Genomic DNA, 26,775 nt, shown 5'->3' on the forward strand with positions numbered 1-26,775 from the left:
AATGGATACAATAAAAGTCCCAGTCCGTGGCAGAGCGCTGGAAGGACAGAAATGTGGTAGCTCATGGAAATTCTTTTCTTGTGATCCTATGGGAATGTAGCAGTGGGTTACATGATCTGTGCATTATTTTACGTGGTTTGGCTGCCCTTGCTGTGGTCCTTAATCTTATGACTTTACTGGGACATACATGTCTGTGTGCTTGACAATAGTGGGAGCTACGCTGTGGATGGTAGCTGCTGCAATTTTAAAGGGATTCTATATTGTAAGTAATACAACATTGTATTCCTTACACTATAGTTCCCTCGTGCCCCCCACAATCCGAGCATGGAAAGGGTAAATGGGGGGGGGGAGGGGGAACGCGCCCGCCCTTCAAGTGCATTATTATTATTTATATAGCGCCATCAGATTCCGTAGTGCTGTACAATGGGTGGACTAAAAGACATTTAATTGTAACCAGACAACTGGATGTACAGGAACGAAAGGTGGGGTAAAGTGACACAAAGGGTAAAAGTAGGGTTACAAAGTAGGTTGTTAGAAAAGTATTCACTAAGAGCTTAGTAGGTATTTTTGACAGTTGCAGGAGAGGAGTCATAGAGGGTGGGGGATAAAAACCTGCTAACAGTTTCATTGATATGCTTTCTTGAAGAGCGTTTTCAATGATTTTTTTTTGAAGGAGTGGAGACTGGGTGAAAGTCTCACCATAGGAAAGCATTACTTCAATGCTTTCCTTTGGACATTTAACAAACTCCAGCATGAGGACTTCCAGCGTCCATGCGGCAACCAAAAGTCATCTAGCAAGCAGAAAGTCCCTCTCGTGGCTGTCTGACAGCCACTAAAGCAGTCTTAGTCCTGCAATCTAATTATTGCAGTTTCTAAAAAACGGCAATGATGTACATTGCAGGACTAAGTGGGACTGGGACATTGCACCCAGACCACTTAAGGGAGCTGAAGCGGTCTGGGTGCCTATAGTGTCCCTTTAATTTGTCGCTCTCAAGAGAGGAATTGTCAAGTCGGAAACCATGAGATTATGTCACTCAGCTCACCTACCTGCAAGTAGCTGCCTCAATTGTTCTGAAAAATTGATCCATATTCTTACAATTAACACGTTTGAGTGCCTATAAAGTTTATGTACTCAGTGAGAATTCAAAGTGAATTTTAAAATTGAGATCAGAATCACCAAATTGGAAAAATAATCTATCCGCTGACACTCTCAGCGCAAAAAGGTGCCTTGGAAGCCTAGGTAAGTAGCCAACCTAGGTAAGTAGCCAAACTACTGAAGAACTGGGCCAGGGTACTTCCTCCTGCCACCATAACCACTACCAGGCTATAGTGATTAAAAAAGCCTGGAATATCCCTTTTAGTTTGTAATTCACTTAGAATTCCCACTTTAGTTAAACGTGTGAGCCTAATTGCTCTTATTATGGCTATTCCATCTCTGTTTATGCTTGCTGAGTGTTTCCTGGGGTGTGTATGGCCGGGTCCTATCCCCACTCTGAGGCATAAGCAGATCTAATCTGAACTGCACATCATGTGTGAACAGAACGCATTGATGATATCTGGACTCAATTTATTTGATGATTTGCTTTTCCCAGCCTACAGAGATATAAATTTCCTCCCCTGTAAGACCCCACAGGGCAGCACAGTCCCTAATCCAGTAAATGCACAGGGTTAATCGGTTGGAGCTGCGCAGGATCGGCGTGTGCTGCAGTGCAGTGTGGGATACCTGCCAACAGCTACACAAACCTCCTCAATGCATCCCCGTCCCCTGCCCCCATGTCTGGCAATCTTTATCTGCTATAGTGGGAAGTGTGCTCATTGGGTCAGAGGGAGTGCAGGTGGGGGGGCTGTACAACTTTTTAATGAGGGCTATCCAGATTCACTGTCTGATTACTGCATCCTTTCATTCTATAATGATGCTTTTACATGGATACCCCTTTACGAAAAATGCATGTTTTTGGGTTCCATAGAACATTTTGTGAGGTTCTTGAAGGAACCGTAACAATTACTCTCATTATACATCGACCCAGCAGTCCTGCTCCTGTGATGGCGAGCCTTGGCATTTCCCTATCAGAGCAGTCACTCTAAGAGTCTGCAGAGCTCTGTGCATGCGCCTGCCACGACATCGATTCATCGTAATGACATGGCAGAACCTGTCACATGCGATGTGTAGCGACAGAACGGCGATAGTCCACAAAGCTCCCAAAAAGGCCATCAACTATATATTCTGCTTGCTTTAGTTTACTATATGCTTAATAATGACAGGAGGAAGGTATTTTGCATTTCTCTCTTTACTGTACTCCAATATGCGATCATAACACAAACTATTATCCAGTCAAAAATAAGAATGATATATATAAGCTGTGACTGGATCAAGTACCCACACTTGCCTCGATGTCAGAAATACTAGTAGCAAACAAGAAAAAAAAAATCAAACAATGAGATGAAGTTCAATCGGTTGTCACTACAACACTATGTTGTGCCGCTCAAGTGAGCAAAAGCCGTTGTGTGTCACACAGTCAAAGCGGCTGAGCAGGGGGAGCAAATAAATGGACCGTATGTCTACACGTTTCTTTTCTGTATGAGACTTTTTCAAAACCCTAAATATTCTGGAATTTTTTTCCAGAGACCAGTCTGATGACCGCATAATGGTTGATAAAGAAGCGCCTGACCTAAAGGCTTGCAGGCAGAGTGAACCCGAAACTTAGGGTCAACTTCCGCCAAGGTGAGCAGTCACCTGCACCCATTTCCCTAAGGTGATTTGAAGAGGTTAGGAATAAGGTTGAGGTGGCTTTAACCAATCATTTTTGAGTAGAAGGTGGTTCTCCATTTTAAAGTACCAGCGCCCAAGAACAGCCCCAAAAGGAGAGAAAAAGCAGAGTCACGGCACGTCCACTGCGGTGCTCGAAGAAAGAGTGTGAAGTAATAAGATGTGACCGGCTGACAGGAGAGGTGTAAGGGAGTGAGCAAGCCACAAATAGTCTGAACTGATCACGGGGACTGAGAGGGGAAACCACTGAAAGAGAGCTACAACTACTATGAACAAAAATAAAATTCATATAAACTCAAGAAAATGGAAAAAAAAACGCAATACCCTGACCTGTATGGTACTTGTGTTTACTTGGTTAATAGTTTGTGTTATAATCTGTGCTGCTATTGGAATACAGAAAGGAGAGAATTGCTAAATATGAAGTTTCTGGTCACGTAATAAAATGATCCTTGTAATAAAACCACTTGACCACTGTGTACGGAGTTTAAGTATAACCGCTCTGTTTCCCTTTTATTTATCCTTGTTTAACATTCTCTGTAGATATTCGTGGTTGTTCTTAATAATAAAGAATAACATTGTTGGATGTAACATTGATAAAGATTAATATGTTCTTAATAAGATCTGACCCCTGTATAATGGCGTGCCATGCGTGGGTTGCGATCACCTCTGGTTCTGCTCCTGTAACATTAATGGAGGGCTGTGTAATTGCACGCGTTGAGCCCTGCATAGTAACAGCTCTGCCTGGTAGCTGCTATATATAGGGATGATTGTATATACCTGCAGAGAGGGGGCGGCCCGGACGTCACTGCCAATATTCTCATTTATTGACAAACCTCCCACAGTAACAAACGCATAAAACTGCATCAAACTCTGCTACTCCTGGTGATTTATTTATAGAGTGTCAGCTCTTCTCCACTGTACAGGTGCTAATATACAGGCCGTACACACAAGCTTTTCCCTGTGTATGTATTGCCGTTCTAATGTTTCCCAATCTCTTGCAGGATCCTGCTGGCATTTTTGAGTTGGTTGAAGTGGTTGGAAATGGAACGTATGGGCAGGTGTATAAGGTAAGGCGTGCCCCTTTACTACTCTAAAATACACAGGCCTTTCCTGGAGCACCCCTAAGTTATACTTCCTCTACTTGTGCACCCCAAAATAATGTGTTTTTCCCTCCAATGGAGGAATTGCAAAATATTCTTGAAAGTGTGCAGTACATACCCTTCTCTGTACAGCTAAACATTCCTATACCCTCCTTGTTGGCAGTATACATGGCTCTCAACAACCATACTTTACTGACAGTATAACACAGCTGCACAGATATACACTGCTGTTCATTCCTTACTGACAGGATACTCCTCTCTGTACAGGCTTAAATTTCTATACCTTCTGACGGTATACTTCTCTCTATACTGCTGGCTGTACATTGCAGTATCCCCCTTTCTGTACAGTCGTACACCCCCGAACCCTGCACACAGGCAGGCTGCACACCATCATTGTGCCAGCCTGCCAGCCCTCACCCACATTGTGTAGAGAATGGCACAGAGGAAGCTGTGCTACAGAAAGTGCACAATAAGCATGCAATGAGTACAGAGGAGGAGTGAGGGGGAGTGAGGAGGAAAAATGTCCTTAGCAACAGCAAACAGTCTGTGAGTACAGAACCCACTGAGGGGTCTTTGTTTAACCCCTCAATGCCCAGATTTTTTTCTCGCAGCCTGAACGATGTCCCAGACCTTGTGCCTGTCCAGTTAGAGTTAGATTGATTCTGAAGGATTGTGGGCATTGTCATCAACAGCTTGAGATCAGCTGGTTCCATAGCGTTGGTAACCATGTGTGGACACAGTGACCACTTATGCAAATGGATTATAACAAAATCTCTGTTTACTGCTGTCACAACGCCCAACCTACCCAGCATGACTCTTAAGATAGAACTGTCTGAACTTCGCAAACACAGACACACAAAGTGAATTGGTGTCAGGATTAATGTATCCAGGTATAAACTCTTGGTTAGGTGGGTGCCACTTGTCATTAATCTTGGCTTATTTATAATGTGACTGCTTATTCTTTTGGTCATATATTGTAATCTACCATTCCCCAAACACCCTGCCTAAAAAAAGGAGTGCTATAGGGTAACCTATGGCCCTTTAATTGCCATCATCATGCCATAGGTGAGGTGACAATTCTCCAAACTCCCCATGATGACTGCCTTTGTTTATTCTCTTTAGATGAATATTAATCAGTCTCTTTGCATGGTTACACAGTGACACAGAAAGAAGGAGCTATGAGTCTGTCCCTCCCCCTGCAGGGTGACACAGTGACACAGACAGAATGAGCTATGAGTCTGTCCTTCCCCTGCAGGGTGACACAGTGACAGAGACAGAAGGAGCTATGAGTCTGTCCCTCCCCCTGCAGGGTGACACAGTGACACAGACAGAAGGAGCTATGAATCTGTCCCTCCCCCTGCAGGGTGACACAGTGACACAGACAGAAGGAGCTATGAGTCTGTCCCTCCCCCTGCAGGGTGACACAGACAGGAGAAATGAGTCTGTCCCTCCGCCTGCAGGGTGATACGGTGACACAGACAGAAGGAGCTATGAGTCTGTCCCTCCCCCTGCAGGGTGACACAGACAGAAGGATCTATGAGTCTGTCCCTCCCCCTGCAGGGTGACACAGACAGATGGAGCTATGAGTCTGTCCCTCCTCCTGCAGGATGACACAGTGACACAGACAGAAGGAGCTATGAGTCTGTCCCTCCCCCTGCAGGGTGACACAGTGACAGAGACAGAAGGAGCTATGAGACTGTCCCTCCCCTTGCAGGGTGACACAGTGACACAGACAGAAGGAGCTATGAGTCTGTCCCTCCCCCTGCAGGGTGACACAGACAGTAGGAGCTATGAATCTGTCCCTCCCCCTGCAGGGTGACACAGTGACACAGACAGAAGGAGCTATGTGTCTGTCCCTCCCCCTGCAGGGTGACACAGACAGAAGGATCTATGAGTCTGTCCCTCCCCCTGCAGGGTGACACAGACAGAAGGAGCTATGAGTCTGTCCCTCCCCCTGCAGGGTGACACAGTGACACAGACAGGAGCTATAAGTCTGTCCCTCCCCCTGCAGGGTAACACAGTGACACAGACAGTAGGAGCTATGAATCTGTCCCTCCCCCTGCACAGACAGGAGATATGAGTCTGTCCCTCCCCCTGGAGGGTGATACAGTGACACAGACAGAATGAGCTATGAGTCTGTCCCTCCCCCTGCAGGGTGATACAGTGACACAGACAGAAGGAGCTATGAGTCTGTCCCTCCCCCTGCAGGGTGACACAGTGACACAGACAGAAGGAGCTATGAGTCTGTCCCTCCCCCTGCAGGGTAACACAGTGACACAGACAGAAGGAGCCATGAGTCTGTCCCTCCCCCTGCAGGGTGACACGGTGACACAGACAGAAGGAGCTATGAGTTTGTCCCTCCCCCTGCAGGGTGACACAGACAGAAGGAGCTATGAGTCTGTCCCTCCCCCTGCAGGGTGACACAGTGACACAGACAGAAGGAGCTATGAGTCTGTCCCTCCCCCTGCAGGGTAACACAGTGACAGAGACAGAAGGAGCTATGAGACTGTCCCTCCCCTTGCAGGGTGACACAGTGACACAGACAGTAGGACTTATGAGTCTGTCCCTCCCCCTGCAGGGTAACACAGTGACACAGACAGAAGGAGCCATGAGTCTGTCCCTCCCCCTGCAGGGTGACACGGTGACACAGACAGAAGGAGCTATGAGTCTGTCCCTCCCCCTGCAGGGTGACAGTGACCTAGACAGAAGGAGCTATGAGTCTGTCCCTCCCCCTGCAGGGTGACACAGACAGTAGGAGCTATGAGTCTGTCCCTCCCCCTGCAGGGTGACACGGTGACACAGACAGAAGGAGCTATGAGTCTGTCCCTCCCCCTGCAGGGTGACACAGTGACACAGACAGTAGGAGCTATGAGTCTGTCCCTCCCCCTGCAGGGTAACACAGTGACACAGACAGAAGGAGCTATGAGTCTGTCCCTCCCCCTGCAGGGTGACACAGACAGAAGGAGCTATGAGTCTGTCCCTCCCCCTGCAGGGTGACACAGTGACACAGACAGAAGGAGCTATGAGTCTGGCCCTCCCCCTGCAGGGTGACACAGTGACACAGACAGAAGGAGCTATGAGTCTGTCCCTCCCCCTGCAGGGTGACACAGTGACACAGACAGAAGGAGCCATGAGTCTGTCCCTCCCCCTGCAGGGTGACACGGTGACACAGACAGAAGGAGCTATGAGTCTGTCCCTCCCCCTGCAGGGTGACACAGTAACAGACAGAAGGAGCTATGAGTCTGTCCCTCCCCCTGCAGGGTGACACAGTGACACAGACAGAAGGAGCTATTAGTCTGTCCCTCCCCCTGCAGGGTGACACAGTAACAGACAGAAGGAGCTATGAGTCTGTCCCTCCCCCTGCAGGGTAACACAGTGACACAGACAGAAGGAGCTATGAGTCTGTCCCTCCCCCTGCAGGGTGACACAGTGACACAGACAGTAGGAACTATGAGTCTGTCCCTCCCCCTGCAGGGTAACACCGTGACACAGACAGAAGGAGCTATGAGTCTGTCCCTCCCCCTGCAGGGTGACAGTGACACAGACAGAAGGAGCTATGAGTCTGTGCCTCCCCCTGCAGGGTGACACAGTGACACAGACAGTAGGAGCTATGAGTCTGTCCCTCCCCCTGCAGGGTGACACAGTGACACAGACAGAAGGAGCTATGAGTCTGTCCCTCCCCCTGCAGGGTGACACAGTGAAACAGACAGAAGGAGCTATGAGTCTGGCCCTCCCCCTGCAGGGTGACACAGACAGAAGGAGCTATGAGTCTGTCCCTCCCCCTGCAGGGTGACACAGTGACACAGACAGAAGGAGCTATGAGTCTGTCCCTCCCCCTGCAGGGTGACACAGTGACACAGACAGAAGGAGCTAGGAGTCTGTCCCTCCCCCTGCAGGGTGACACAGTGACACAGACGGAAGGAGCTATGAGTCTGTCCCTCCCCCTGCAGGGTGACACAGTGACACAGACAGAAGGAGCTATGAGTCTGTCCCTCCCCCTGCAGGGTGACACAGTGACACAGACAGAAGGAGCTATGAGTCTGTCCCTCCCCCTGCAGGGTGACACAGTGACACAGACAGAAGGAGCTATGAGTCTGTCCCTCCCCCTGCAGGGTGACACAGTGACACAGACAGAAGGAGCCATGAGTCTGTCCCTCCCCCTGCAGGGTGACACAGTGACACAGACAGAAGGAGCTATGAGTCTGTCCCTCCCCCTGCAGGGTGACACAGTGACACAGACAGAAGGAGCTATGAGTCTGGCCCTCCCCCTGCAGGGTGACACAGTGACACAGACAGAAGGAGCCATGAGTCTGTCCCTCCCCCTGCAGGGTGACACGGTGACACAGACAGAAGGAGCTATGAGTCTGTCCCTCCCCCTGCAGGGTGACACAGTAACAGACAGAAGGAGCTATGAGTCTGTCCCTCCCCCTGCAGGGTGACACAGTGACACAGACAGAAGGAGCTATTAGTCTGTCCCTCCCCCTGCAGGGTGACACAGTAACAGACAGAAGGAGCTATGAGTCTGTCCCTCCCCCTGCAGGGTAACACAGTGACACAGACAGAAGGAGCTATGAGTCTGTCCCTCCCCCTGCAGGGTGACACAGTGACACAGACAGTAGGAACTATGAGTCTGTCCCTCCCCCTGCAGGGTAACACCGTGACACAGACAGAAGGAGCTATGAGTCTGTCCCTCCCCCTGCAGGGTGACAGTGACACAGACAGAAGGAGCTATGAGTCTGTGCCTCCCCCTGCAGGGTGACACAGTGACACAGACAGTAGGAGCTATGAGTCTGTCCCTCCCCCTGCAGGGTGACACAGTGACACAGACAGAAGGAGCTATGAGTCTGTCCCTCCCCCTGCAGGGTGACACAGTGAAACAGACAGAAGGAGCTATGAGTCTGGCCCTCCCCCTGCAGGGTGACACAGACAGAAGGAGCTATGAGTCTGTCCCTCCCCCTGCAGGGTGACACAGTGACACAGACAGAAGGAGCTATGAGTCTGTCCCTCCCCCTGCAGGGTGACACAGTGACAGAGACAGAAGGAGCTATGAGACTGTCCCTCCCCTTGCAGGGTGACACAGTGACACAGACAGAAGGAGCTATGAGTCTGTCCCTCCCCCTGCAGGGTGACACAGACAGTAGGAGCTATGAATCTGTCCCTCCCCCTGCAGGGTGACACAGTGACACAGACAGAAGGAGCTATGTGTCTGTCCCTCCCCCTGCAGGGTGACACAGACAGAAGGATCTATGAGTCTGTCCCTCCCCCTGCAGGGTGACACAGACAGAAGGAGCTATGAGTCTGTCCCTCCCCCTGCAGGGTGACACAGTGACACAGACAGGAGCTATAAGTCTGTCCCTCCCCCTGCAGGGTAACACAGTGACACAGACAGTAGGAGCTATGAATCTGTCCCTCCCCCTGCACAGACAGGAGATATGAGTCTGTCCCTCCCCCTGGAGGGTGATACAGTGACACAGACAGAATGAGCTATGAGTCTGTCCCTCCCCCTGCAGGGTGATACAGTGACACAGACAGAAGGAGCTATGAGTCTGTCCCTCCCCCTGCAGGGTGACACAGTGACACAGACAGAAGGAGCTATGAGTCTGTCCCTCCCCCTGCAGGGTAACACAGTGACACAGACAAAAGGAGCCATGAGTCTGTCCCTCCCCCTGCAGGGTGACACGGTGACACAGACAGAAGGAGCTATGAGTTTGTCCCTCCCCCTGCAGGGTGACACAGACAGAAGGAGCTATGAGTCTGTCCCTCCCCCTGCAGGGTGACACAGTGACACAGACAGAAGGAGCTATGAGTCTGTCCCTCCCCCTGCAGGGTAACACAGTGACAGAGACAGAAGGAGCTATGAGACTGTCCCTCCCCTTGCAGGGTGACACAGTGACACAGACAGTAGGACTTATGAGTCTGTCCCTCCCCCTGCAGGGTAACACAGTGACACAGACAGAAGGAGCCATGAGTCTGTCCCTCCCCCTGCAGGGTGACACGGTGACACAGACAGAAGGAGCTATGAGTCTGTCCCTCCCCCTGCAGGGTGACAGTGACCTAGACAGAAGGAGCTATGAGTCTGTCCCTCCCCCTGCAGGGTGACACAGACAGTAGGAGCTATGAGTCTGTCCCTCCCCCTGCAGGGTGACACGGTGACACAGACAGAAGGAGCTATGAGTCTGTCCCTCCCCCTGCAGGGTGACACAGTGACACAGACAGTAGGAGCTATGAGTCTGTCCCTCCCCCTGCAGGGTAACACAGTGACACAGACAGAAGGAGCTATGAGTCTGTCCCTCCCCCTGCAGGGTGACACAGACAGAAGGAGCTATGAGTCTGTCCCTCCCCCTGCAGGGTGACACAGTGACACAGACAGAAGGAGCTATGAGTCTGGCCCTCCCCCTGCAGGGTGACACAGTGACACAGACAGAAGGAGCTATGAGTCTGTCCCTCCCCCTGCAGGGTGACACAGTGACACAGACAGAAGGAGCCATGAGTCTGTCCCTCCCCCTGCAGGGTGACACGGTGACACAGACAGAAGGAGCTATGAGTCTGTCCCTCCCCCTGCAGGGTGACACAGTAACAGACAGAAGGAGCTATGAGTCTGTCCCTCCCCCTGCAGGGTGACACAGTGACACAGACAGAAGGAGCTATTAGTCTGTCCCTCCCCCTGCAGGGTGACACAGTAACAGACAGAAGGAGCTATGAGTCTGTCCCTCCCCCTGCAGGGTAACACAGTGACACAGACAGAAGGAGCTATGAGTCTGTCCCTCCCCCTGCAGGGTGACACAGTGACACAGACAGTAGGAACTATGAGTCTGTCCCTCCCCCTGCAGGGTAACACCGTGACACAGACAGAAGGAGCTATGAGTCTGTCCCTCCCCCTGCAGGGTGACAGTGACACAGACAGAAGGAGCTATGAGTCTGTGCCTCCCCCTGCAGGGTGACACAGTGACACAGACAGTAGGAGCTATGAGTCTGTCCCTCCCCCTGCAGGGTGACACAGTGACACAGACAGAAGGAGCTATGAGTCTGTCCCTCCCCCTGCAGGGTGACACAGTGAAACAGACAGAAGGAGCTATGAGTCTGGCCCTCCCCCTGCAGGGTGACACAGACAGAAGGAGCTATGAGTCTGTCCCTCCCCCTGCAGGGTGACACAGTGACACAGACAGAAGGAGCTATGAGTCTGTCCCTCCCCCTGCAGGGTGACACAGTGACACAGACAGAAGGAGCTAGGAGTCTGTCCCTCCCCCTGCAGGGTGACACAGTGACACAGACAGAAGGAGCTATGAGTCTGTCCCTCCCCCTGCAGGGTGACACAGTGACACAGACAGAAGGAGCTATGAGTCTGTCCCTCCCCCTGCAGGGTGACACAGTGACACAGACAGAAGGAGCTATGAGTCTGTCCCTCCCCCTGCAGGGTGACACAGTGACACAGACAGAAGGAGCTATGAGTCTGTCCCTCCCCCTGCAGGGTGACACAGTGACACAGACAGAAGGAGCCATGAGTCTGTCCCTCCCCCTGCAGGGTGACACAGTGACACAGACAGAAGGAGCTATGAGTCTGTCCCTCCCCCTGCAGGGTGACACAGTGACACAGACAGAAGGAGCTATGAGTCTGGCCCTCCCCCTGCAGGGTGACACAGTGACACAGACAGAAGGAGCCATGAGTCTGTCCCTCCCCCTGCAGGGTGACACGGTGACACAGACAGAAGGAGCTATGAGTCTGTCCCTCCCCCTGCAGGGTGACACAGTAACAGACAGAAGGAGCTATGAGTCTGTCCCTCCCCCTGCAGGGTGACACAGTGACACAGACAGAAGGAGCTATTAGTCTGTCCCTCCCCCTGCAGGGTGACACAGTAACAGACAGAAGGAGCTATGAGTCTGTCCCTCCCCCTGCAGGGTAACACAGTGACACAGACAGAAGGAGCTATGAGTCTGTCCCTCCCCCTGCAGGGTGACACAGTGACACAGACAGTAGGAACTATGAGTCTGTCCCTCCCCCTGCAGGGTAACACCGTGACACAGACAGAAGGAGCTATGAGTCTGTCCCTCCCCCTGCAGGGTGACAGTGACACAGACAGAAGGAGCTATGAGTCTGTGCCTCCCCCTGCAGGGTGACACAGTGACACAGACAGTAGGAGCTATGAGTCTGTCCCTCCCCCTGCAGGGTGACACAGTGACACAGACAGAAGGAGCTATGAGTCTGTCCCTCCCCCTGCAGGGTGACACAGTGAAACAGACAGAAGGAGCTATGAGTCTGTCCCTCCCCCTGCAGGGTGACACAGTGACACAGACAGAAGGAGCTAGGAGTCTGTCCCTCCCCCTGCAGGGTGACACAGTGACACAGACAGAAGGAGCTATGAGTCTGTCCCTCCCCCTGCAGGGTGACACAGTGACACAGACAGAAGGAGCTATGAGTCTGTCCCTCCCCCTGCAGGGTGACACAGTGACACAGACAGAAGGAGCTATGAGTCTGTCCCTCCCCCTGCAGGGTGACACAGTGACACAGACAGAAGGAGCTATGAGTCTGTCCCTCCCCCTGCAGGGTGACACAGTGACACAGACAGAAGGAGCCATGAGTCTGTCCCTCCCCCTGCAGGGTGACACAGTGACACAGACAGAAGGAGCTATGAGTCTGTCCCTCCCCCTGCAGGGTGACACAGTGACACAGACAGAAGGAGCTATGAGTCTGGCCCTCCCCCTGCAGGGTGACACAGTGACACAGACAGAAGGAGCTATGAGTCTGTCCCTCCCCCTGCAGGGTGACACAGTGACAGACAGTAGGAGCTATGAGCCTGTCCCTCCCCCTGCAGGGTGACCGACAGTACAATCCATGTGCAAGTTGTTGTTCTTTCCCTTTAAAACGTTTCATTTCACTGATGTCACATGATCCCTATTTGCATAAGTGGTCTTGTCGCCTAAGCTACTTGTACAAGAAGGCCACAGTGATGGAATGTGGCTTTTTCTTCCTTTTGTTGGTGTTGAGGTACATTTCGTGTTGTTCCCCCTTTAGAGGGTAAATCCACTATTAGTCATGTATTCTGTATAAATGTAAAGGACATTGAACTGAATATAAACAACTCCTATCACTGTTAGTCGTCCAATGTCAGTTCTGTTTCTATAGAAATCTAGCGCAGTATGGTATCCAGAGTCTATTACTTGGCTATAGGACATTTAGCTGTTTATTATTTGTTATTGGATTATAGCCATACTTTGTGACCTGTAACAGATTGTTTGCTGTGTGAAACAGCATGCGGTATTTTACCCTTTTTGGGGAAAAAATAGTAAATAAACTATGTTTTGTAAACCTGACATTGACCTTTGCAGTCGGCCGTCAATCAAGTTACCTCCTCCTTCAAACTCTTCAATCACTCGGTCTCTGTGACTCTGTCCTCTCTTGATTTTCCTCCTATCTCTCCCAACGCTCATTTAGTGTCTCCTTTTCCAAGGATACCTCCTCCCCTCGCCCTGTCTCGGTTGGAGTTCCCCAAGGCTCTGTCCTTGGTCCCCTTCTATTTTCTCTTTATACTGCCTCTCTTGGAAAACTTATTGCCTCTTTTGGATTCAACTACCACCTGTACGCTGATGACACTCAGATATACCTCTCCTCACCGGACCTCTCCCCTGCTGTCCTGCAACGTGTCACTGCTTGCCTCTCTTCCACCTCTGACTGGATGTCGTCACGCTTTCTCAAACTTAACCTCTCTAAAACTGAACTCCTTGTCTTTCCTCCTCCTAATACTGATCCTCCTCTCTCACTCTCCCTTCAAGTCCGTGATATCCACATAAGTCCATCCCTACAAGCGCGCTGTCTTGGCGTCATACTTGACTCTGGTCTCACCTTTGAGTCTCACATCCAGTTTGTTGCCAAGTCCTGTAGGTTCCAACTCAAAAACATAGCCCGCATCCGCCCCTTTCTTACGCAAGATGCTACCAAGGAGCTTGTTCATGCTCTAGTAATTTCCCGCATGGATTACTGTAACCCTCTCCTGATTGTTCTCCCCAAAAGCCGTACTGCCCCGCTACAGTCTGTAATGAATGCTGCAGCTAGACTGATTTTCCTATCCAGTCGGTCCTCTCACACCTCGCCCCTCTGCCAGTCCTTACATTGGCTCCCTGTATCCTATAGGAGTCAATTCAAAGTGCTAACCCATACATTTAAAGCACTGAACAATTCCAGCCCCTCTTATATCTCTTCACTGATCCAGAGGTATGCCCCTCCTCGTACCCTCCGCTCTGCCCGCGACCACCTCCTGACCGCTGCTCGCACCCGTACGGCCAACTCACGCTTGCAGGACCTCTCACGGGCGGCTCCTCTCCTATGGAATAACTTGCCTACTGCCATCAGACTCTCCCCTAGTCTTCAATCATTTAAGAAGGGCCTTAAATCCCATCTCTTCAGGAAAGCGTATGGCCTCCCAGAGTAATCTCTCCCTTACATACCTGTCTCTTGCTCTCCTATGGGATAGTGCTTTGCTCTCTCCTCCAGCTCTGCTTCACTCCTACTTGATATTTCCTATCCTAATGTTTCTAATACCCCACCTCCTATAGACTGTAAGCTCATTTGAGCAGGGTCCTCTTCAACCTATTATTCCTGTAAGTTTTCTTGTAATTGTCTTATTTATTGTTACATCCCCCCCCTCTCAAAATATTGTAAAGCGCTACGGAATCTGTTGGCGCTATATAAATGGCGATAATAATAATAATAATAATAATGTATGATGATTAACATGTTGATATTCCCACCGAGAACAGAAAATGGACAGAAATAGTAAAGCTGATATAGTCCTGCTATGGATGGGACAGTTTTTAGCTGCAATGATAAGATAATCTGCGCTCTCTGCACGGTGCTTAGAGCGTCTCTTTAGTAAGTGCTTTATCCAATCTCATTGACGAGGCTATGTTAGTGCATGAGTAACCCTCTGGATTACTGCTTAAAGAGACACTATAGTCACCAAAACAACTTTTGCCTAATGAAGCAGTTTTTGTGTGTATAAATCATGCCTCTGCAGTCTCACTGCTCAATTCTCTGGCATTTTAGAGTGAAATAAATGTTATGTCTGTTTATGCAGCCCTAGCCACACCTCCCCTGTCTTTGACTGGCACAGCCTGCATGAAAATAAAATGGTTTCATTTTCAATCAGATGTAACTCACTTTTGAAGTTTTAATCTCCTGCTTTGTAAATTGAACTTTAACTACAAACAGGAGATTACTGCAGAGTCTATCAAGCTATTAACAGTGCAGGTGATAAGAAATTCTAAATTAAGCAGAATTTGCAATAAAGGAAGTGTAAACATTAGATGACTCTTTACAGGAAATGTTTAGGAAGGCTGTGTAACTCACATGCAGGGAGATGGGACTAGGGCTGTATAAACAGTGATTTAACTCGTAAATGGCAGAGAATTGAGCATTGAGACTGCAGGGGCATGATCTATACACCAAAACGGCTTCATTAAGCTGAAGTTGTTTTGGTGAATTTAGTGTCCCTTTAAGCATTGTGTCTCCACAAAACAGCCTTTGACATGCCATGCGCAGCTAGTGTAGGCAAGATCGCAGGGGAGAAGCAGGTGATAACCTATAGTCATTAGTCATACCACTAGGATCAGAGCCTGTCACTCAGGGAATAAAGTGAGTGCAAGCTCTTGGAAATGTCCTAAGTATGTGTTTGTCCGTGATGTTCTAGCAGCCTGTGACTTGCATTTATCCTTTTACCAGGGTCGCCATGTCAAGACCGGTCAGCTGGCAGCAATCAAGGTCATGGACGTGACGGAGGTAATATCTGGATTCGTATAATTAACGTGTCTATGCTGATATGTTTTGTTTAGTAGTGTGGTGTTGCACGCTAGGGAAGTGAAGTGAAGATCCAAAGCCCAAGCTGGTACACCGTGGTGGAGGACCGCTACCTCCAAAACAGTTGCAATAGTGCAGGTTACAGAACATCAGTGAAGATTTATTGGAAACAGGAACATAAAATAAAACCTATGTTTCAGCCAGGGACCTTAAAGGGACACTACACTGCTCAAATTAAAAATAAAATATAGTTGTTCAGTTTATATACCGCCTAATGAAAATATGCATGCATTTTAATTATTAATTTTTCCCCCATATATAATTATAAAAAAAAAATTCTGTTGGGGTTATATCTAAAAACAGCTTGCAAGCTACAGTTCTCTTATCTGCAGCCTTTTCAAGCCCTCCCCTTCTAACCCCGCCCAGACTTTATGTAATTGTCCAATCACAGACTTCCCAATGCAGATTAATGAGCAGTGTTTTCAAGGTAGGTGCTCTTGGCAATTGCTGCCTCTTCAATTTATCTCCACTGAGTTATCCAAACCAGGAAGTAACAGAACCTTCTATATGATTGACAGCCAGGGGGGTGTAACAGGTTCCATTAATAAAAGTGACAATTTCTAATAAAATCTGCACTTTTTGTAAAATAAAAAGGTTAACACAAGTCAGCAAGGTGAAGTGTTTTAGGGGTTAGGGTTCTGTAGTGTCTCTCTAATCATACATCATACACGACTAAGGCCTTTGGCTGAAACATTTATGTTTTTATGTACCAGTAGGTTTCTGTTTCCAATAAATCTTCACAGATGAGCCAAACCTGTTGAACCTGTGGATTTCCTGCTGTTGCTACCATGTTGTTGCCATGGTTTTCTATTTAGCAGTGCACAGTGGCAGTATCCAGTTATGTACTGATTATAGTGATGAAGAAGAGTTCATTCTGTGTAATAGCCCTGGCATGCCACGGGCATCTTTGTCCTTTATAGACTGGATGGCGCTAGTCTGTGTATATCTGCCTTTATAACGCTGGTTAATCATGCAGTAAACCAGTGCTATGCATATTTTAATACAGATCCTGCCAGGCCTGTGTGCGCAATGAATATAGTCCCAGAATGATGGCTATGTACTCACATTGGCCCTTTATGTGCCAGGTAAATAAAGCTCTGTAGCAGTATTTGGAAGTGAAGGAGTTAGTGCTCTCACCATTCCTTATTCAATGTGTGCTGTACCAATCAGCTGGCACTGGGGTAGTCTGATTAAACTGGCAGATGTCATCCAGCTTTGTGGCAGGGTACAGAGTTGGAAAGTACCATCAGTTGGCCATTTTTCAGACCTTGGAGTATTGAGGATTGTAGGGGATACTATGAACAAGATTATTCTATGTCTCATGTCCTCTGTCACTCTATGGTGGTTATAATGCCAAGAGTACCTGGCCCAGGTTATGTGGAAACTGTTTAGCGACGGTTTGGCTTCCTACCTGGGATCCCTCCAGGCTCCCATGCTGTCTGGTGGTCTTACCATGCGTTACATTTGGTGAAGACGTCCACTCTTAACAAATGAATGCAATTCTGTGCAATGACATTTGCACAGAATTGACGATCGACAGCTTCAAACTGTAGGCTACTTTGTGACATGTTGGTGGCAAAAGTGAGAACCTTTACTTTGCACAAATTTTGCACCATTGGCTTTAACGCCTTAAGGACACATGACATGTGTGACATGTCATGATTCCCATTTATTCCAGAAGTTTGGTCCTTAAGGGGTTAAAGGGTTATTCCAATCATCAAACCATGAAAGTTGTAGAGAATTGAGATTAGCCAGCCCAGAATTCCTGTTTTTAGAATAGCTGGTGACATGTTAGTGAGTGAGGCTGCTGGAGGTAATCCTTCCTAGCCTGATCGCCCCATGCACCCACCAAAACAAAGAAACACTAAATTTGCTAAAACCTTCTTAGTTTCCAGCGCTGAGGCCAAGATCTCCCTCAGCCTGATCTACGTTTGCTTCCAACAACACTCCTTGCTGGAGGAGGAGTAATATTAAAGCGTCCTCAGGGAAACACATGGAGGGAAGAGGGGTCATGTTGGCAGCCTGGTGCCAGTATGCTGTTACACGTGAGCTACTCCTCTGGGAGCAGAGGGGTTAAACTAAGTATGTGTAGCATGCACATACAGACTCCAGAAATCAGTGGTCTTGGTGCTTGGAGTAATACGTTAAAGGGACACTATAGTCACTAGAACAACTACAGCTTAATGTATTTGTTCTGGTGAGTATAATAGCTCCCTTCTTGCATTTTCATGTAAACAATGCCTTTTCAGAAAAAAGGCAGTGTTTACATTGCCCCTAGGGACACCTCCAAGTGGCCACTCAGATGGCCACTGGAGGGAGTTCCTGGCTCAGGGCTGCACAGTAAGCAGCTCTGACATTCAGCATCCCCTCTGCATGGAGACGCTGAATTTTCCTCATAGAGATGCATTGATTCAATGCATCTCTATGAGAAGGTCCTGATTGGCCAAAACAGCATTTGGCCCGCCCCTGTGCTGATTTTAGCCAATCCAATGTTTCCTATGGGAAAGCATTGGATTGGCTAAAAATCGGCCATTTTGATGTCACAAAGGGGGTGGAACCAGCACTTGCGGACCCGCGCGGCGCTAGAAATAAGGTGAGTTTTAAACTTTAATAGAGGGGCTAAGGGGGGGGGGGGGGAGGGGGCAAGCAACCTAAACGGTGATTTAAACACTATAGGGTCAGGAATACATGTTTGTGTTCCTGACCCTATATAGTGATCCTTTAAGTCCTTCCTTGTCATTAAATCATCCAGTTCCTATGTGGACTGTCCTGCTCTAGAACATGAATGAGTTCAGGTAAGTGAGCCCGTGTGGTGATTTTTACATGCATATTTAGTCTTTCTTTCTTTCTCTGTCAGGACGAAGAAGAGGAGATAAAACAGGAGATTAACATGTTGAAGAAATATTCTCACCACAGAAATATTGCCACCTATTATGGAGCGTTCATTAAGAAGAGTCCGCCGGGTAATGATGACCAGCTGTGGGTGAGTATTCCCGTCTCCCTGCAGGCACTGCCGCTGTAATATGTCCAGATATATCGATGTAAGAAGGGCCGTGGTATTGATTGTAAGTTCTGCCGATTACAGTATGTGGGAATTGGGATGTAGTTCTCGTTTAGGCTCTGCAGTTCGCTGTGTGATGCAGCTTGTGTGATTGTAATAATTGTTTATTGAACCAAATCACAATCTGCAGCTCGGCTGTCTTCTGGGAGGATAGAATTCTCAGCCCAGGTTGTACATCCACTATGCAGACTTTGCACACAAAACGTTGATAACATTGATGTATCCAGTAAGGAAGGAAACGTTCCAGCCAGTTTGCTGACAGGAGCCAGAGGTGGAGCCACACCCTACCAACAAAGATAAATATCTTATACTTGACAGCGTTTTTGTCGGATCACTAGAATACTTGCACCATAAACATTTGTGAGCTGAAGTGGTTATGGTGCTTTTTTAAAGGGTCATAAATTGATCATGCCACTGCAGTCTCAATGCTCAGTAATCTTCCATTTAAGAGTTAAATCACTTTGTTTATGTAGCTGCACCTCTCCTGACTGTCACTCCTTGCACACTGTCTCTTAAAAAGTCTGATTTTTTTTTTTTAGCTTCCTTTACCTTCCTTTACTGCACAATGTGTTTAATTTAGAATGTATCTGCTGCTCTGTTAATAGAATGCTAAAACCTACAACCTCCTGTGTGTGAATATAGTCCATTTAACAGAGCAGGAGATAAGAACTTCTACACACACTGTGTTGTAAGATCTGATTGAAAATGAAACCTTTTTTTTCCATGCCGGCTGTGTGAGTTCCAGCCAGGGGAGGTGTGGCTAGGGCTACATAAAGTGATTCAACTCCTGGATGGTGGGAAATTAAGCATTGAGACTGCATTGGCATTATCTATACACCTTCATTTAGCTAAAGTTGTTGGGTACTTGGTGTCCCTTTAAGTTTGAGCTTCGATGACACTGTTCTCAGAATTAGCCTGATGTACTCACAGCTATTGGCCTCTCCAAAGCATGCAATGTTTTTGTTATTAATAAATTATTTGGTACAGCTCTGGGAGCACAGGTTGCATATTATCATGTGACCAGTTATAGACATGGCTATGCTGATATTTGTTTCTCCATGTTAATCCGCAGCTGGTCATGGAATTCTGTGGAGCTGGGTCTGTAACAGATCTTGTGAAAAACAGTAAAGGAAATGCTTTGAAGGAAGACTGCATTGCCTATATCTGCCGGGAAATACTACGGGTGAGTCCGCTGCTGTGAGATGAAGATCAAGGAACTCATTTTGTTCATGAAGTATAATTATTATTCATTCCTGGCTTTATAATTATTCATGGGTTTAGGCATTCATTTCCTTAGGCGATGTGGTATAGAAATCGGAGGGGCTGTACAAAATATGTTGAACATTAAATAGAAATAGAAGTCTGGATTTGATCCGTTATTATTTTTAATGCATGAAGTATCACTTTAATAACATGCCCACTCTATCATGTTTGAGAGCCTGGAGTGTCCCTTTAATAATATAAACCCACCCAGTGTAACTAACTGTAACCTAACCTACACAGTGCATCTAACGTGTGTGGGAGCCTGGAGTGTCCCTTTAATAATATAAACCCACCCAGTGTAACTAACTGTAACCTAACCTACACAGTGCATCTAATGTGTGTGGGAGCCTGGAGTGTCCCTTTAATAATATAAACCCACCCAGTATAACTAACTGTAACCTAACCTACACAGTGCACCTAACGTGTGTGGGAGCCTGGAGTGTCCCTTTAATAATATAAACCCACCCAGTATAACTAACTGTAACCTAACCTACACAGTGCATCTAACGTGTGTGGGAGCCTGGAGTGTCCCTTTAATAATATAAACCCATCCAGTATAACTAACTGTAACCTAACCTACACAGTGCATCTAACGTGTGTGGGAGCCTGGAGTGTCCCTTTAATAATATAAACCCATCCAGTATAACTAACTGTAACCTAACCTACACAGTGCATCTAACGTGTGTGGGAGCCTGGAGTGTCCCTTTAATAATATAAACCCAACCAGTATAACTAACTGTAACCTAACCTACACAGTGCATCTAACGTGTGTGGGAGCCTGGAGTGTCCCTTTCATAATATAAACCCACCCAGTATAACTAACTTTAACCTAACCTACACAGTGCATCTAACGTGTGTGGGAGCCTGGAGTGTCCCTTTAATAATATAAACCCAACCAGTATAACTAACTGTAACCTAACTTTCACAGTGCACCAAACGTGTGGGAGCCTGGAGTGTCCCTTTAGAAACATAGAAACATAGAATGTGACGGCAGATAAGAACCATTCGACCCATCTAGTCTGCCCAATTTTCTAAATACTTTCATTAGTCCCTGGCCTTATCTTATAGTTAGGATAGCCTTATGCCTATCCCACGCATGCTTAAACTTCTTTACTGTGTTAACCTCTACCATCCAGTATAACTGACTGTAACCTAACCTACACAGTGCATGTAACGTGTGTGGTAGCCTGGTGTGTCCCTTTAATAATATAAACCCACCCAGTATAACTGTAACCTAACCTACACAGTGCACCTAACATGTCTGGGAGCCTGGAGTGTCCCTTTAATATAAACCCACCCAGTATAACTAGCTGAAACCTAACCCAGTAGAACTAGCTGAAACCTAACCCGGTATAATATAAACCCACTCAGAATAACTAGCTGGAACCTAACATACACATTGTACATAAAGTGTGTGGGAGCCTGGTGTGTCCCTTTAATAATATAAACCCACCCAGTATAACTGTAACCTAACCTACACAGTGCACCTAACATGTCTGGGAGCCTGGAGTGTCCCTTTAATATAAACCCACCCAGTATAACTAGCTGAAACCTAACCCGGTATAATATAAACCCACCCAGTATAACTAGCTGGAACCTAACATACACATTGTACATAAAGTGTGTGGGAGCCTGGAGTGTCCCTTTAATAATATAAACCCACCCAGTATAACTAACTAACATAACTTGTGTCGGAGTCTAGATAGTCCATTTAGGGGAAATCCGAAAGCACGAAATGACTACCTTAAAGTGATTTTGTCATCCCCTCCCCCCCCCACACACTTTTGCTTTCATTATGTCTCCTGTATCTTAACCCTTTAAGGACTGAGGTTATTGTCAAAACAAAACCTAGAATTTGCACTGTTTGTACCACTGTAATTTAGAGTTTTTCTGTCCCCTTTTGTAATATATATTGTTTTTTTAAAGGACATAAATGTATTTTGTAATGTAATTTTTACCTAACACAACATTTAGTTTGAATGAAATGCTAAAAATGGTGGAGGTAGTGGTGTGAGAGAGGAATATTTTTTTACATACAGTTGCAAGAAAAAGTATGTGAACCCTTGGAATAATGTGGATTTCACAAATTGGTCATAAAATGTGATCTGATCATCATCTAAGTCACAACAATAGACAATTACAGTCTGCGTAAACTAATACACAAATAATGAAATGTTGCCATGTTTTTATTGAACACACCATGTAAACATTCACAGCGCAGGTGGAAAAAGTATGTGAAGCCCTAGACTAATCACATCTCCAAGAGCTAATTGGAGTGAGATGTCAGCCAACTGGAGTCCAATCAATGAGATGAGATTGGAGGTGTTGGTTACAGCTGCCCTGCACTATAAAAAACACACCAGTTCTGGGTTTGCTTTTCACAAGAAGCATTGCCTGATGTGAATGATGCCTCGCACAAAAGAGCTCTCAGAAGACCTACGAATAAGAATTGTTGACTTGCATAAAGCTGGAAAGGGTTACAAAAGTATCTCCAAAAGCCCTGCTGTTCATCAGTCCACGGTAAGACAAATTGTCTATAAATGGAGAAAGTTCAGCACTGCTGCTACTCTCCCTAGGAGTGGCTGTCCTGTAAAGATGACTGCAAGAGCACAGCGCAGACTGCTCAATGAGGTGAAGAAGAATCCTAGAGTGTCAGCTGAAGACTTACTAAAGTCACTGGCAAATGTTAACATCCCTGTTGGCGAATCTACAATACGTAAAACACTGAACAATAATGGATTTCATGGGAGGATACCACAGAGGAAGCCACTGCTGTCCAAACAAAACATTGCTGCACGTTTGCAGTTTGCACAATAGCACCTGGATGTTCCACAGCAGTACTGGCAAAATATTCTGTGGACAGATGAAACCAAAGTTGAGTTGTTTGGAAGAAAAACACAACACTATGTGTGGCGAAAAAGAGGCACAGCACACCAACATCAAAACCTCATCCCAACTGTGAAGTAGGGTGGTGGGGGCATCATGGTTTGGGGCTGCTTTGCTGTGTCAGGGCCTGGACGGATTGCTATCATCGAAGGAAAAATGAATTCCCAAGTTTATCAAGACATTTTGCAGGAGAACTTAAGGCCATCTGTCTACCAGCTGAAGCTCAACAGAAGATGGGTGTTGCAACAGGACAAAGACCCAAAGCATAGAAGTAAATCAACAACAGAATGGCTTAAACAGAAGAAAATACGCCTTCTGAAGTGGCCCAGTCAGAGTCCTAACCTCAACCGATTGAGATGCTGTGGCATGACCTCAAGAAAGCGATTCACACCAGACATCCCAAGAATATTGCTGAACTAACAGTTCTGTAAAGAGGAATGGTCGAGAATTACTCCTGACCGTTGTGCACGTCTGATCTGCAACTGCAGGAAACGTTTGGTTGAAGTTATTGCTGCCAAAGGAGGTTCAACCAGTTATTAAATCCAAGGGTTCACATATATTTTCCACCTGCACTGTGAATGTTTACATGGTGTGTTCAATAAAAACATGGCAACATTTCATTCTTTGTGTGTTATTCCCCTTAAGGACCAAACTTCTGGAATAAAAGGGAATCATGACATGTCACACATGTCATGTGTCCTTAAGGGGTTAAGCAGACTGTGATTGTCTATGGTTGTGACTTAGATGATGATCAGATCACATTTTGTGACCAATTTGTGCAGAAATCCATATCATTCCAAAGGGTTCACATACTTTTTTTTTGCAACTGTATAACAATTTGTGCATATCCAGCGCAACTAAAGAAAAATAACTCAAAATAGATTTCTATCAATCCTGATTGTTAAATGCCTTGGATGTCTATGATCTAAATACATTTTTTGTAGTTAAAGGAACACTATAGTGTAATGAATCCCAACCCGTCTCCCTACCACTAGTACTGGATTAAATATATGTTTCTCGGGGGCGGAGCCTAGCTTCTGAGCTGAGTGGACGTGCCTAAACCAAGCTCCTGCACAAACTGCCTGTTTTTGGGGGTGAACACCCCAATATTTGGCACAGATCCACTCTGAGGGGTTAGAGCCGCACTGGGGACACCCGGACACATCTTTGGACACCCAATTCATTACTCTGACCACCCGGGAACCCAAGCAGCGGTAACTGAGGCCTGCGGGACGGTGTGCAGGGGAGAGACGGCCGCTCTCCTCTCCCCCTACCTGCTACAGGACCACCTCGACCCTCAAGTCTTCTACACCCCCCCCCCTTGGGACCGGTGGGGGATATCCCGGTCCTCACTGTGAGCCCAGAGCGACCCACTTAAAGCGACACCTCAACTGTGCTAAGGCAAAATGGCGGCAGAGCGACAAATACGACAGCGAAACCAGCCCGCAACCCCAAGGCAACACGCTGACAACAGCGACGATCTCGGGAAACGCCTTGATGACATACTCACAAAATTCTGGGAGAAACTGCAGAACCGTGCTATGAAAGGGCGGCAAAACCTTAGGAGAGGGGGTGAGAGGGACCACAGGCAGCCGACAGAGAGGGAGACACCCTCGAGTGCAGCACAGGACCACCCGCTGACACCCCCTCACCCTGACACACCACAACCGCCCGAGGACTCACCTCAGCAGCCTTATCAAGATCCAGCACGCAGCAAGAAGGCATGCCTCTCGGGGAAACAGGGCCAGATAACGAGCCGCAACTCCCCGCGACGGGCTGCCACCGCAACTCCCACCCGATGCCATAATGAGCAACAGAAGCACAAAAGCCGCTTGCATGCTGGGACTTCTCAACATCACCAAGCTCGACCTGCGGCTACAGCAACCCAGAAGGCACGACCCCAGCGGCGCAGACAGCAAAGACACAACCCTGGACTGGCTGACAAGAGACCTGCTCCGGCACAAGCTGAAACGGGGCCCGAGTTTCCCAACCGGGAGGCTAAGGGACTAAACACACACAAGGACACTCAGGGACTTTTGCAGCACTCTACCGACCTCCTGAATTCCAAAGCTGCCTTGGGGGACAATCATATACCAGCCGCTGGCGTGGGCTAAGTAATATTGCAGGACTCAATGCTTGACCGGCTTGCACAGGCCATTAGACGAACAACACTTGACGCACTTTTACACATGACCTTGCGATCACACAACTACACAGGCAAACTAGACCCTATCGCCCACTTACATCAAGCCGACATGCCAGCTTGCCTAGCAAACAATGTGTATATCTGACTGTTTAGCTGTGACTTTTCATGAGTAACACTACCTTTTCGTTCTTGCATTTAAAAGGCCCGCTTTCAACATTATTCTCAGAGAGCCACGCACATGTCCAACTGACCCAGATAACATAACTTACATAACGTTACATTAGGACATGGACAACAAGTTTGAGACTCAGTTATTTAAAAAAAAAAAATGTGCAAGACTATCGTATACCCTGAAATCTGCATCGTTTGTATTTCATAATTCTTGTTACGCTGTTGGGGCATAGCAAGAGCGTTTGTTTAACCATTGCATAACAAAAATAAAGAATTAAAAAAAAAAAAAAAAAAAAAAAAAATATATGTTTCTCTGTGGAGAAATAAGATTGGTTTACTTACCTTTTCTCCATCGCTGTCCCATAGGAAAGCATTGGGAAGCTATTGCGCATGTGCACCAAAACTCCTCTCTGTGCCAATCAGCATCTCCTTGGAGAAATGCATTGAATCAGTGTATCTCTATGGGGTGCCTTCAGTGTCCACGTGCAGGGTAAACTAGGAAGCACCTCTAGTGGCCACATAGCCCATATAATGGGTAACTATATTGGGTGGTAACCAGTTGGAAGCTGTATATCCAAATCTAAGCTGGAACCATTTATTTCCACTTAACACTGGTGAGGAGGTGGGAGTGTTGTATTTTACACCTCTAGTGGCCATCTGAGTGACTGCAGCTAGAGTTGTTTCTAGGCAGCAAAGTAAAGACTACCTTTCTTTCTGAAAAGGCAGGACTTAGACACCAGAACCACAACATTAAAGGGACTCTCCTGGCCAGGAAAACAAATCCGTTTTCCTGGCACTGCATGACCCTGCAGTGCCCCCTCCATCCCATGTTGCGGAAGGGGTTAAAACTCCTTCAGTGACTTACCTGAATCCAGCACCGGTGTCCCTCGCCACTAGGTCAGGCTCCGTCCACGCTCTGACGCCGGCGGGGGGAGACCTAATACTTTCCTATGTTGATTTCGGCGATGCTGGAGTTCCTCATAGGTCCTGATAGACAGCCACTAGAGGAGGACTTAACCCTGCAAGGTTATTATTGCATTTTATAAAAACTGCAATAAATGCACTTGCAGGGTTAAGGGTAGTGGGAGTTGGCACCAAGACCACTCCAATGGTCAAGTGGTCTGGGTGCCTGTAGTGTCGCTTTAAGCTGTACATTAAGCTAATGACATACCAACTCTGGCCCTATGCTTACACCAGCACTAACTGTATACCTAACCTAACCCTTAACACTAAACTATACCTGACCCGAACAACAGCATTACCCAAACCTAGAGTTAACCCTTATATTACTCTTACAGATGATACTCGAAAAATGATATCGTGCAAAAGGTCATTTATTTCAGTAATGCAATGTAAAAGGGGAAACTAATATGAGATAGACGCATTACATGCAAAGCAAGCTAGTTCAAGCAGTGATTTGTCATTAGTGCGATGATTATGGCTTACAGCTCATGAAAACCCCAAATACATAATCTCAGTAAATTAGAATATTGTGAAAAGGTGCAATATTCCAGGCTCACAGTGTCCCACTCT

At 47.4% G+C, this 26,775-nt stretch overlaps 1 protein-coding gene across 10 annotated transcripts in view; it reads left to right on the forward strand.

The window, feature by feature from the left end:
* MINK1 (misshapen like kinase 1) overlaps positions 1-26,775 on the forward strand; it is a 110,596-nt gene that overhangs the window by 44,968 nt on the left and 38,853 nt on the right. For all 10 annotated transcript variants that reach the window (XM_063449735.1, XM_063449736.1, XM_063449737.1 and 7 more), the window contains exons 2-5: positions 3,769-3,834; positions 15,581-15,637; positions 18,573-18,698; positions 19,849-19,959. In XM_063449735.1, the coding sequence (XP_063305805.1) occupies positions 3,769-3,834; positions 15,581-15,637; positions 18,573-18,698; positions 19,849-19,959 (360 nt within the window). The remainder of the gene's footprint in view (positions 1-3,768; positions 3,835-15,580; positions 15,638-18,572; positions 18,699-19,848; positions 19,960-26,775) is intronic.

This window comes from Pelobates fuscus, chromosome 3, assembly GCF_036172605.1.
Source record: "Pelobates fuscus isolate aPelFus1 chromosome 3, aPelFus1.pri, whole genome shotgun sequence".
In the NCBI taxonomy this organism is placed as follows: domain Eukaryota; kingdom Metazoa; phylum Chordata; class Amphibia; order Anura; family Pelobatidae; genus Pelobates; species Pelobates fuscus.